The sequence below is a fragment of the Aegilops tauschii genome, chromosome 7, assembly GCF_002575655.3.
Source record: "Aegilops tauschii subsp. strangulata cultivar AL8/78 chromosome 7, Aet v6.0, whole genome shotgun sequence".
NCBI classification, from domain to species: Eukaryota; Viridiplantae; Streptophyta; class Magnoliopsida; order Poales; family Poaceae; genus Aegilops; species Aegilops tauschii.
This window is the reverse complement of record NC_053041.3, coordinates 105,105,870-105,119,781: the sequence shown is the minus strand read 5'-3', so window position 1 is coordinate 105,119,781 and position 13,912 is coordinate 105,105,870. Positions and strand designations below refer to the sequence as shown.

Sequence of the window (13,912 nt, the reverse complement as noted above, 5' to 3'; positions counted from 1 at the left end):
CATACGACGTGGGTTGTACTGGCACTTGGACCTTGTGTTTTATAGAAGTCCTATATACACATGAAGTACCATAATGTTTTTTTTTCTGGGGTACAAACCAAAGAGGCACCGACGAATGGAAAAGTTTCTAATCATTATGAAATTCCCATGTAAATCATTTAAATGAAAGGAGCTCCAATTAGTCAAACAAATAGCCGGTTGATCAATGCAGTCGGCGAATGAACACGATCTTTTTTTTTAGGGTAACAAAATCTGTTTTTTTTTAGTAGTAACAAATCTATTTTGGTACCATATATAATTTCTCTACCACGAAAAGGCCGAAGAGCTCAAAGCTAAAAAGCTCACACGGTTGTGTGAGAAGCTTCCAAAGCCCAAGTAGCCACCGTTCGAGCAGCTCTCCTCCTCCTTCTCTTCCTCTGGCCCCACCGGCCGAACAAAGCACGTGCCACATGATCCAACACTCCAGATCACCCGCTCGGCCCCCATCCCACCGATCCCAGCCGTCCATTCGCCAGGGGTATAGGGTTTATAGCCCCGCCTCGCACATCCCTCACTCCCTCTCTTCCGTCCCCGCGGCAAGAACGGCGGCTGGACAAGAAAAAAACCAAAAAAAAAGAACACAGAGCACCACACCAATTTCCGCCCGCCCACCCATCGATCGAAGCCCCGGATTTCAATCCGCAAGAATCCCTCGAGAAATCGGAGGAGCCGCGATCTTTCTCCCTCCGGATCCCACAGCGCTGCTGCTCGGCTGCCGCTCCGGCGCGACGTCGAAACCCTAGTGGGGATGGCGGAGGTGTCCGCGGCGGCGGCACCGGTGCCGGAGGGCGTCCTGCACAGGAGGATAGAGTTCCACGCTGCCAGGAGGCCGCACGCCGCGGCGGCCGTCGGGGGAGGCGGGTTCCAGATGGAGACCCTCAACCCGGACGCCGCGGGCGGGGCGGCGACGGCGGCGGCGGGAGCGGCCAGGGGCGAGGCGGAGGCGAGGAGGCCGGAGAAGGCCGAGGCTCTGGGCTTGGATCCGGAGCTCACCGTCGCCAGGATCTACCTCGGGAGAATTGTGAGTAACGCAAATTCGCAGCTCTGATTTCGGGGTTTGTGCTCTTAAAGCTGTGATATTTGATAGGGGGTTTGGGCGATAGAGCTGCTATGTCTGGTGTTTGGACGCCGGAGTTTTTAATTCGGGTTTGTAGCACCACAGTGTGATTTTAGGCTCGTACTAGTTAGTAAAAGATGCACAGAATTTGCTTCAAAGAATTGCCATTTCTTCGTGTTTTAGTATGGTGGGTAATGACATTCAGCTTGTGATGCCCTTCAAATGCTCAAATCGGACTGCATTTTGCAGGGTGCCGGTCTGCAAAATCTTGGGAACACTTGCTACCTCAACTCGGTTCTGCAATGCTTGACGTACACGGAGCCGTTCGCAGCCTACTTGCAGAGTGGAAGGCACAAGTCTTCATGTAAGTGCTGTTGGAACTTGCAACTGTCCACTGGCTTAGCGACACGATAAGTGAATTGACAGTGTTGCATCAGGCTTGTGGATTACCAAGCTAGCAGTAAATTGATCTGCATATTATTGCACATTCTAAAGTAGTATAATCCTTGTAAAAGGTATATGGCTTGGTTCTACGCTGTATCAATGCCCATGCTACTACTACTTGAATATGAGCATCACTTCCAAAGACAACCATACTCGCATTCTCAAGCCTCAAGGGTATTCCATACACACTATTGGCAAGTTTTCACCAATTGCTCCAGCTTGAATCACGTTCGAATCGAGAAACATGTGCAATCGCATCTCAAAGTTTGATCAGTCAACCGTTTATCATCCACTGGAGAAGTCATGTAAAAGTTTGTCATTCTATTTTGTCAGAGGATTATGTGGATGAGAACGGTTGGCTGATATATATGGATTGGTTATCCCTACCGATGCTTTGAGTCACACCTGATGGAACAGGTATCAAGTCAGTTGTCAATACAATCTTATCACTGCATCGAATAACCACGATATTCTTGGCTTCTTGCCTTCTGTGTTAAATTATCACCTATTATCTTTATGTAAACTTGGTACTTTAACAAGTATGGTGCTTCCATTTCGATGTTGGGGATGTGGTTTGCACTGTATCATGAATAGTAGAGTACTCCCTCTATTTGAAAGATGTGAATCTACAATCAGCATTATCTGTTTGAAAGATGTAAAGCTACAATTACATTTGATGACATTCCTTTCATTTGCGCTCATCTAATTTTGCTCTCTTTTAAACCTTTATTATACTTTATAAACAACCAGATTAATCTATCACTCTGATCTATGACTACCTTATTTTGAATACACTAACACCAGTCATTTCACTCTTGTATCCTTCTGGCCCATGATTTCCTCAATCCCTGTGCTATACCAAAACTTGCCTTATATTTTCAACGAGGGAGTAAATTGCACTACATACGCAACGTCTTGTTAGGTGGTAAATCTAGGTCACAGAACTTGAGGGTTGCTCAAATGGCCCATGGAAATTCTAAAATGTTGCGTGTCTGATCAGAATCATATTGAGTGGCAAGAAATGAGAATGAAGTGGACTGTGTTTCTGTCAAGTTAACTAGGGAATGGATGTCCATGCGCAGCAGCTGCCACCAGTAGGATTAGCTTGGTGCAATTTTTACCTGGGGACGAATTTGGGCGACTGTCAAAATTATTGACAGGGGTGCATTCACTTGTATAATATGTCGGCTACCGAGTGGCTTCAAGGTAACTGTAGACATCATTTTTCTATAGTAAGGGAGGGTAGTTAGCCAGTGGGAATGTGGGATAATAACGGCACACACTTTTACGGTTTTATCCATATACTGAAAGAAGCTGATACTGCCAACTTGGCACTCCAAAACCCACCCCGAATGGCATTTTTGTCACCAGGGCTGCTTTACATTTATAACTGAAAATGGAAGCCAGTCCATTTATGGACTCATTGTTACCCCATTAGATAGCACACAGAATTCACGAAACTGTGCCTTTTACGCTATAGTTGAAAACTTCAAACTTCCACTAGTAATACAACATTTGCTGATCTGTGAATCAACTAAACCCCTACCACTAGCTATTCTGCATTTGTTCTATTCTTCTGTTGAAGCTAACAGTAATTTCAATACCTACGTACAAAGGTAGTTTGTTAATCACTATATGTATGTTATACATACTCCCTGTTTTCAGCTTTTCGCCCCTGCGAGGCATTTCTCATACAGCCGTTACTAATTCCTTTTTTCCCACCATTTTTAGGTCGTACTGCTGGATTCTGTGCACTGTGTGCTCTTCAGAACCATGTTAAGACTGCGCTACAGTCAACTGGAAAAATAGTGACGCCATCACAAATTGTCAAGAACTTGCGCTGTATCCTTCCATATGCTCTAGCTTAATTTATTTCCTCTTTTAGTTTTAACTTGAAATTCTCCTGTCTATTCTTTATCGAGCGTCAAAATGTAAATCTTTGACCACAAATAGGCATTTCTCGTAGCTTCCGTAATTCGAGGCAGGAAGATGCTCATGAGTTAATGGTTAACTTGCTTGAATCCATGCACAAATGCTGTTTACCTTCTGGAGTACCGAGCGAGTCTGCAAGTGCTTATGAGAAGAGCTTAGTTCACAGAATATTTGGCGGCCGCCTAAGAAGTCAGGTACATCATGTGCATTCTTACTTTTGTACTAGCAATTTCTTGGGAAAACCCATATCTGTTGTCATCACTGCTGTGCTGCATATATATATGTTCCAGGTGAAATGCACAAGGTGCTCGCATTGTTCCAACACATTTGATCCTTTCTTGGATCTCAGTCTTGATATTGGCAAGGCCACAACTTTGGTGAGAGCACTTCAAAATTTTACCGAGGATGAACTACTCGATGGTGGTCAAAAGCAGTATCAGTGCGAGCGCTGCAGGCAGAAAGTTGTAGCAAAGAAAAGGTTTACAATTGATAGGGCTCCAAATGTTTTGACAGTTCATCTGAAGCGCTTTAGCCCTTTCCGTCCCCGTGAAAAGATTGACAAAAAAGTGGATTTTCAACCTGTTCTAGACTTGAAACCATTTATGAGTGATTCTAAAGTGAGTTATTAGTTCTGGACCTTTGAAATTTACCTTGATTTTCCCCCAATTAGCTTATATTCAGTATTTTGCTATGATCATGTGTAGGGCGCAGATTACAAATACAGTCTTTATGGTGTCTTGGTTCATGCTGGTTGGAGCACTCAATCTGGTCATTATTATTGCTTTGTTCGGACTTCCAGTGGGATGTGGCACAATCTTGATGATAATCAGGTCTGGTATAAGATCAGAATTTTACTCTTCTTTGTGTGGTTTATAACACTATCTTTACCACGCTGGCTCATGTACCATTGATGAAAATATTATTCTGAAACTATTGTTTTTTCCTTTTAAGTAAATCCTCATAGCAAAGCCTTGCTGCCTCATCGATTTGTTGAAGACCTTTGCTACCAGTGTTATCTTATCTTTTCAATAACTTGCATTGTATCACATGGTAGAGTGTAGATACAACATATCTTATTGCTATAATGTTATGGCATCCTTAATTCTACAGTGTTCAGAGCTCGGTGGTCACAAGCATCGACCTTTTTGCTTGTTCTAATTAGTGATGCATTATCCTGTTTTAGTATATGCTGAATATAGCATTTGATAAGTTACTACTGTACATTATACTCGACTTGTTTGGGGAGAATCCTTTAGCTAGATTTTGAATATAAGAAGTATGGTTTGGGTTCTGTTTATGGCTAGAAAGGAAACAAAACCAAATCCTGAGCCATATTGCCTGTTGAATTCCAGTTCTCGCCCTTGGTTAATTTTGCAGCTTTTATTTTTGCCGTACTGATTCCCAAGGCAATCAATTTCAGGTACGCCAAGTTCGCGAGGCAGACGTACTGAAACAGAAAGCCTATATGTTATTTTATGTACGTGACAGAATTGGGAACACATTGGGGCGCAAAGACAACAGCACTCCTAATCTGCCTGTAAACAAAATGATCCCTGGGAAGATATCATCTATCAATGGTGTAATCGGAAGTGGTGTAATGGAAGCAAAATCGAGTGGTCTGACATCTTCTTATGCAAATAAGAAGTTGCAGAGTACAAGCAATGCCCATTCCAGCGTTAGCAGTATGACATTAGTAGACCATTGTTCAACAAATGCTGGCAAAGCTGAAACTGCTGCAGCCCTTCAAAACAGTGTCCTGCCCTCCGCACAGAAAGCCCTTGGACCTCAAAATGATGGTGCTACATTGTCAACTAAATCAAAGCAAGTTGCTTCAAGTAGTCATAAAGAGGCATCTTCATCAGGTCAACTGGCGAGCAGCAATCAGACAATGGCTAAGATGTCATTGCAGGAACCAAAGGCTGGTGGTGCATTGGCCAAGCTGGGAAATAATACTTCTATTGCCTCATCTATGGTCAGTGGTCCTGCTGGACTGTCAGAGACAGATAAACAAACTTCTTGCTCTCAAACATGTTCCAAGCCAAGCTCGAACTTGGTTGGCACGATTACCGGGTTTACCGCGCAAACTTTCCAAACTAAGGTATCCTTTTGATGGTCACTGCTAGTTTTTGTCTCCATTTCCAGCACTTCATTACTTACGTTATCTTATGCGACTTGGTAGGATGCTGTTCTTTCAAATGGTGTCATCCCTAGCACTAGCAGTGGAGATCCAGTTTCAAGTGAGAAAATGAAGGACTTAACAGGATCTCTCAAGCAAGATGACCACGTAGTGAAGGCTTTGACGATGAGCAAGGTATGCTAGTGGCCAACAGCCACCCTTCTCTCTCCCTTGTTAGAGAAGTATTTATTCATTACACATATGAACCAGTCAAATCGTGACTATGCTGCTCCCTTGCGCACAAATAAAATCTAAGCTTCATCATTTCGCTTAATGTGAGTCGACAGCTGTAATATGTTCTGCTCGTACATTTGTGCAGAAGGAGAAAACTATACTACCAGGACTTGAGCAAGTTGATGTTGGAAAACAGATCTCCTCGCAAGTTTCCACGAAGGTGGTTCCAGGCGATTCATGTAATGGCAGAATGACTAAAAGGGTGGACTCGAAGTCAAAGAAACTTGTGAGATATCCAGTAATGAAGTTGTGGCTTCGGCCAAGACAATTATCACTAAAGCAACAAAAGAAGAAGCGTAAGAAAACCAAAAAGCGCGTTAAGGGCACGCCCAGTGTTGATTGTTCTGGTGACAACAGCAGTGAGCAGCAGACATCAACATCAGCAACTGTGCCGCCCAAAACTGCAGCATCTACATCTCGTAAGCGGAAACATGCCCATGCCAGTGCAAGTTCTGAAAACGACACCCAAGCATTCGAAGACAGGCAGCAGGCTGTTGGAGCAAGTAATGCTGGTGCCGGTGATGATAACATGACCAGGAACCGAGAGAGTGGAACTTCTGCTAGGGCAGAGCCTCCAAAGTTGGGTTCAATCTCTTCTACAGATAAAGCACATTCAAGAAACAACGTAGATGCAAAGAGGGGAGCCGCCTCCCAACAAGTCGTTATTCGCACAGAGGACTTGAGGGCCGAAGTTACTGGTAAGCAATTCTCTTTTCAGATGCACGCTCACTATGTGTTACAAATACTCTGCTTTTCTTCCAGTTTTAATCTGTAAATATGTTCCTTCCTTGGTATGCAGTTCCATGCTGGGATGATGTTGCCGTGCCAAACAGTGAGACTAGAGAGTACAAAAGTTCAGGGAAGAAGAGCATTGGATATGTGCTGGATGAGTGGTGAGTTATTTCGCGCCTGTCCATAAGATATCTCTTAACTGATTCTGAATCCTGGTCTTTTCTGTCCGGGCTGCAACTGCTTCAAGAGACCTGAACTTACCATCCATTCGGTTACCGGCTTTCCAGGGATGAGGAGTACGACCGTGGAAAGGCAAAGAAGGTGAGGAAAGCGAAGGAAGACGAGGACGACGACGGCATGAACCCCTTCCAGGCGGAGGCCAACTACGTGTCAGCGCGGAAGACGAAACAGAATTCCTACAAATCCAAGCCTTGGGACAAGCCCGCCAGACCGAGTCGCTAGGCTTGCCGAAAGAGATGACGCCCCGAGGCTCCGTAGAAAGAGAAGAGAAAGTGTTGTTGTATCGCCCATTTTTCGAAATCTACCATCTGCTGTTCCTTTTTTTCCTGCCTTGTTGCTCCTTTTTTCACCTTGTTTGACTAGACGGCTCGAAATAGACAGCACTCTTGATCGGGGCCTGTATTTAATTGTGAGATTCTTTGTAGCGCAGCGGGAGTCGTAGAACATGTTGCCGTTTTTCGCAGCATTTTTTTGTTCTTGTTTCTCCAGCAGCATAGTTATGATTTATTATGAATAAATATGAGTTCTATTTTCTCTAGCAGTGCAATTATTTGTAGCGATGCAATTGTATTTCTGGTACGGTAGAAATGCAGAATCAGTCTTGTAAACTGTTTGCACTTTTTTATCTCAGTTGCCGTTGGTTTGGGCTGGCCCAGGAAGAATCTTGCTGCTGTGTTTAATGGGTTATCAGGGCGTACGACGGAACAGGCCCAGTTCACAACCTGGATGGAGGGCCGTGATGAGAAGTGACGGGTCGGACCACGCAGTAACTGCACTAGCATAACGGATAGTGGTATGATCGTGCGGTTCTGAGTTGGAGCGTCTCATGAATGCGCGCGCTATCTCTTCCATCTGCAGGCTTCATGGTGATGTCCACCCCCAACGGGGAGGGAGAAGGCGGGAGCTCCTGAAGAGAAGTTCAAACCGAATGCTTAGCCCGAAATGGAATTTACGGCCAATTTCACTTGAATTTCGGTGGAATATAGCTTCACTTCGACACAAATTCAGGTGAAATCGTCTCGCTACACAGCTCAGTAACTGCAGGCCTAGCAAACCCAGGTGAAACCGGGGATCGTACGCTGATCGTGCACAAAAAGGAAACTCGAATTCACAACCATGCAAGCTGATGACATCTGAGCACATTTCATACACACACGCAAAGAAAGAAAGCCCCCCACCCCCACAGTTGAGTAACTGCAAGCGTAGTGATGAACCCGTCCGGCCGGGCCAGGAGATCCGAGGCGAAGATGATTTCGTATCGCACATCATGGCGCCCCGGGAATCTCAATCTCCGGCCAGATTTATTTGCCGGCCGGGACAGACAACCATCGTGAGGAGGCCCAGACAGAGAGACAAGTACTCGTACGTGTACATGCTGCCGCCCGATGAGTGGTGGAGTGCAGGGTATACCCGTATCTGAATGTGCGTCACGTGCACGCCAGTAAATGCATGGATACCCCCTCCCGCCGTCACGCGCCGCCTGTGATCTCATCCGCCGTCAATGGTTTGGCGGCGCTGCTGCCGCCACGTCGTCGACCCTTCTCCGTCGACCCCGGCCGCCCGAGTTTCACCGTAGATCAAACGCCGTCAAAATCGCCGAAATTTGGCGATTCAGGCAAAGCTTGACTGGTCGATGCAAGGTTGCCACGAGTGTGTACGTGGTGCATATCGTATAGTATACACACGCACGTACGGGCTTACGAGTCATGGGCATTGATGGATGTATGTCGACATGGCTGGCCAGGTAGGTGGGTAGCAAGCACTGAATTCCTGATGATATATCCCTATGATTGCCCGATGCAATGATCGATCAAAGTATCCAACCAAAGATTGAATGGAACTCCGTATCCTACCTACTCTGGAACGAAGATTTCAAATCATGCATCTTGATCGATGGAGCTGGCTGTAGAATTAAATCCCGGTCGAGACGGCGTACGCATGCATGCACGTGATGCGTGTGGAGTGGACGCACACCTGCATGCAAGTTGAGCTACGTACGTGCGTAGACCCATGGAAATTATGGTAGAGCTAGAGACCCAAGGAACACTCTATGCACATGTGTTTTTTTTTTTCTCTTTCAAAATTTTCATGTCGATCTCGTTTCAAAATGCAAAGCCTATCTCTACTCTCTAGTAGGAGTATGATTCGATGCGTACGTCGGCAGTCAAGACATCCGGGAGCGACCAATCGGCGGTACGTGGCGTAGTCCGGTGCGTACCCATGCTGCCATGCATGCATGCTTGCGGATTGGAAATTTGAACCATGGCGTGCTACGGAGGCTTTGCTTGGGGCCTTGCAGTGAGATAGAGATTTATTGTCTAAGCCGTTGTTTAGGTCCATGCATGGGCGCGCGCGTACCGTGTACGAAGTACTGTTCACTAGGCGTAAATTAATAGGGTACTTGATACCTAGATAGGGTCGTGTTTGTACGTGGTACAGTATAGACTTGTCGCCGCCTGCTCCATCAATCATTGCTGCTAACCATGGACAAACCTAGTGCAAGTGGCATCGATTAATCACGATCAACTCAGCATTTTGAACTCTCTTACAATTCCAGGCCAAAACCCGTTTACACACAACAAAGGAGAGAAGAAACCAACTGTAAATAGGAGTACTACTAGTAAACGAGAGTAAATAATTTCACGTTTGAAAAGCGGCGATTAAATTCCGTGCGGTTCATGTTCGAAATGTGCCGTCCAATGAACGGAGCTCAGGAGAGCTGTAACACCCAATTAAGAGCAATGCTACATTCACGGACTTTTACAGAGGCTTTACGGACTGATCAGGATTTGGCACGTTGTGATTGGTTTAAGGGGAGGGACGGGCCCCACCCACCTGAAAATCAGGGGGGGGGGAGATGAAGAGGATTAAAGGAAAGGCCCGTAATACTCCCGTAATACTCCCCAATTAATTAGCCAGCCACGGAGCCACCTAGTGCTGTCGTTAATCATGTGACTCTGTACTGTACGTTTCAGCGTGATTATTAATTGACAACAGGAGTACTACGACGGCATCACGGCGTTGCTTCTGACTCGGCCGTGGAACGGAACCGGGGGGAAATTCGAAATGGAACGGTCAACCGCTGCCTCCCTTTCCCGTTCTAGAGCTACCGTTCACGGCTTCCAGCCGTGGATAGATCCGGTTTTTGAAGTTTTCACATGGTGATGATCACTCCCCGTCCCCGGTGTAAGTACGTACTACGAGCCTACAACTTTGCTACTACGTACTCCTAGTAATTAGCCTTTTGAAATGGCCCAAGGTACACGCTCCTCCAGGGCCGGTCGTCTCCTGATTAGTTTGAGCAGAGATTACCGCATGCATGGTTAATTCCATTTTACTGATCTGAGCACAAATTATCGCTTGAATAATTTCTTTTACAGTCATGCAGTAGCACCATGCATGAACAATGGCTCTGTTCTTTGCATCTTACACAAAGCTGCCCTGTCTGATCGGAGCACCTGCAATGTCTTCCTCTGATCTGGCCGTGCTGATCTGGTCCGTCGGATCCCCGATCCAACGGCTGCGCGGACATAGACTCGGGCCCAGAAATGCTCCGCCTATCCCCGCCTGCCACCTTCCTTTTCCAAGAAGCTGCAAGCCTGCAAAGCTGCAAGCCTGCAAAGCTGCAAGCTATGGCATGGCAGCAGCGCAGTGCAGTGCGCGCGCACACTGCACTGCCATGGTAGTACTCCCACAGTCCCACTATTCCCTCTCGCAGAGGCGCCCAGAGCTGCACCCGGCTCAGGCCGAAAATTCCCTTCTTCCCCCCATTCAGCACAGGCACAGGCACAGGCCTGCTCTGCCCGGCGCACGCACACGCGCTCTGCCGCCCGCTGCACGGCGCGTCAGTAACTCGCAGAATCACAGCTTCCATTTCGAAAACAGAAAGTGAAAATGGAAGCCCGCCACTCTCACTCTCCGGCCACATTTATTGGCCGGCCGGCCGACAGACGGACAGACAGGTACGCGTACGCGTACACTGCTGCCGCCTGATGAGTAGAGGGTGGTGTATACGGTATACCCGTATGTGAATGTGGGTCGCGTGGGCACCAGTAAATGCGTGGACGTCGCTCGCGCCGTCACGCGCCCCCTGTGATCCACGGTTCTGCCGCGCTGCTGCTGCCACGTCATCCCCTTCCAGACCGATCTCAGCCGCCCAAATCGCAGGGTCGATCAAACTCCATCCATAAAAATTGCGAAAGCTTGGTAATCCACGGAAAGCTTGATCGGTCGCTGCCGCGCGCTACTACGTAAGCAAACGTATATGTGCATTCCAAAAAGGAAAAACCGTATATGCAGTGCGTATATGTATACTTGCCATGATCGATCGAGTGTGTAGTGCGCCGTACAATATACACGTACGGCATCGATAGATGGATGTGGGCATTGCTGGCTAGGTAGGTGGGAAGCACTGAATTCCGGATGATAGTATATCCCTATGATTGCCCGATACAATGATAGATGGATCGATCCAACCAAGATTGAATGGAACTCCGTATCCTACCTACTCTCGATGTTTCAAACCATATCGACCGAGCCGTAGAATTAAATCTCCAGACGCGGCGTGAGCGCATGCATGCACGTGATGCGTGTGGAGTGGACGCGCACATGCATGCAATGCAACGCAACGCAACTTGACGCGGTACGTATACGTAAGTAGACCCAAAGGAAATTATGGTAGAGCTAGAGATCGATGACAAGAGATCCAAGGAGCCCTGTACGCAGCATGTGTACTGAATACACCATCATTTTTATTTTTGTGAGAAACCTCATGCGAGGGCAGGGGGTTTGGTCCGGTTTATAAGGAAAATCGGACCCTTCTCGATTAACTATGGAAAATTGAATGAAAACCCAAAAACGAAAGAAAAAGCACTAGAGCTTGGGGATACGGACAAGGCAAAATTATTCTTCAAAAATTCCCAGCTAATCCATCTCGTTTCAAAATGCAAAGCTTGGCATCAATATATCCGGTCGGGAGCGCAACCAATCTGCGGTATGTAGCGTATAGCCCGGTGTACCCATACATGCATGTGAACCGGAATTTTTTTCGAGAGTACGTAAATTGCATACCTTTGTTTTATAGAAGGAGAGAAAAACAAACATACAACGATATCTACCACTCGCTACGAACAACGAGCGTAGCAACACCACTGCCAACACACACACGCACACACACAACTACGGCGCCAATGAGCCTACCCAAAACTGCAAACCTCGCCGTGTCTCGACCAACACCGGTCATCTCCGAAGAACAACAACTCCAGCTTCCTTGGATAAACCAGCGACGACCGTACATAGCGCCTGAGAAGAGCGATCCGAGCAGTCGCAAACACCGAAGGAGCGAAACAAAGAGCCTCTCGTCTCCCAGCACAATGCTCTCAACAGAGGAACGGCGTCAAAGACACCGCCATCATGCCGATCCTGCGAATCAAGGCTTTCGCCCCGGAGACAATTGCCGCCACCGGGCAACGAGGCAAATGGCAACACACACGGCGACGCCTCCAGGAAGGGAAATGACATCCACGGATGCCATTGACGCCGGTCCGACCAAAGCCAAACAGGATTTTCATCCGTAGCGCTGCACATCTCCACGCCGCCAAGATCATGGCCAGCCCTGACCGTTGCCTCGCACCGCCGTCGCTGCAGCAACATGCCATCGAAGCCACGCAAACGAGAACCACTCCAACCTCACTGCCGAGGGAGCACGCCTCAAGCCACCGCCTGCAACACAAACGAAGAACCGCAGCATCCGCCGAGCGGTGCAAGGACCAGAACCACCACGACGGCCTTCGCCCGCACCAGGGGACTGCCAATAGATCCGGTCTAACCCGCACCTCGAACCACTCTCCGGCACCAACTCCGTCTAGGCATCACCGCGTACCTCACACGGATGCAGCCGAGCGCCCGCTGCCCGCCAGGACCCTTCCTAACAGGGCCTCGCAGCGCCGCCGCCTCCATGGTTGCGCTCACGCCGCCGCCACGAACGGAGCTGGTGCACCACCAACCCCCACCAACCTGCTGCGCCCTACGACAGGCTCCAGTCGACCGCCGCCAGCACACTCCCCGCTGGGAGCCCCGCGCGCCAAAACACCAAGAGGAGCCGGCAACCTCCCAACCCGTGCCAGATCCGAGTCGTGGGATCCCAGAATCGCGCACATAACGCCGAAGCCGACCGCCGCCCGAGCACTGGCGCCACCATGAAGCCATCAGATTGGGGAGGAAGAAAACGTCGCGCACCGCCGACCCGCGCGGACCACGCCGCACGCCCGAGCGCCGGCGCCACCGCGGCGCCATCAGATCGGGAGGAGGAGGAGCCCGCGCCTCGCCGCCCTGCGCAGACCTCACCTCCGCCCGCGCCGCAGCGCCACTTAGCAGGGGAGCCACGCCGCCCAGATCCGCCAACGGCCCGACGCACGCCGCCGCGAGGGCCGGCTGTCCCACGCCGCCCAGGAGCCTCGCGAGAGGGGAGGAGCCCCGTCGCCGACGCAGGCGCGGGCTTTGCCCGGCGGCGTCGCCTGGCGGCGGCGAGGGAGGAGGAAGGCAAGAAAGGGGTGACGGCGGTGGCGAACTAGGGTTCCGTCCGGGCCGCTCGCAGGAGCGGCACGGGGGACCTGGGGTTTCTTTTTCAGATCGGCAGCTCCCCAATTGCATTGCCGTGGATTGAACTGGAAATTTGAACCATGCATGGCGTGCTACCGATGCATGGGTGCATATGGAGCGTACGTACGCCTAACTACGTGGCGAAAGAGAGATTTATTGACCAAGACGTTGCTTAGATCCATGGGCGCGCGCGTACCGTGTACCAGTACCGTTCACTTGGTGTAAATTAATGGGGGTACTTGCTAGCCTAGATAGGGGTTTGTACGTGGTATAGACTTGTCAATGTACGTACGAGATGCATGTAAAAGAGTACTAAATTTGTAATGTTACTACAGTTGTCGCCTGCTCGTTACTCCATACTGTCATGGACAAATCTAGCGCAGCCGCTAAGCAGAGACCTTGATTAGTTAGCAGCAACCCAGCATTTCAAAGATACTATATGATTTGAAACACCGTGC

General features: G+C 48.7%; 1 protein-coding gene across 2 annotated transcripts; it reads left to right on the top strand.

Annotated features, from left to right (window-relative positions):
- The first annotated feature begins 562 nt into the window (after positions 1–562).
- LOC109749384 (ubiquitin carboxyl-terminal hydrolase 23) lies at positions 563–7,392 on the top strand. Of its 2 annotated transcripts, XM_020308347.4 has the most exons (11): positions 563–1,060; positions 1,346–1,460; positions 3,272–3,382; positions 3,494–3,666; positions 3,763–4,089; positions 4,177–4,302; positions 4,893–5,570; positions 5,652–5,783; positions 5,968–6,580; positions 6,682–6,775; positions 6,902–7,392. In XM_020308347.4, the coding sequence occupies exons 1-11, from the start codon at positions 788–790 to the stop codon at positions 7,074–7,076; spliced, it is 2,817 nt and encodes a 938-aa protein (XP_020163936.1). In that variant the 5' UTR covers positions 563–787; the 3' UTR covers positions 7,077–7,392. The 2 variants fall into 2 exon arrangements, with proteins under 2 accessions (XP_020163936.1, XP_073362068.1); XM_073505967.1 differs by lacking the exons at positions 563–1,060; positions 1,346–1,460 and adding an exon at positions 1,729–1,957.
- Positions 7,393–13,912: the final 6,520 nt, after the last annotated feature.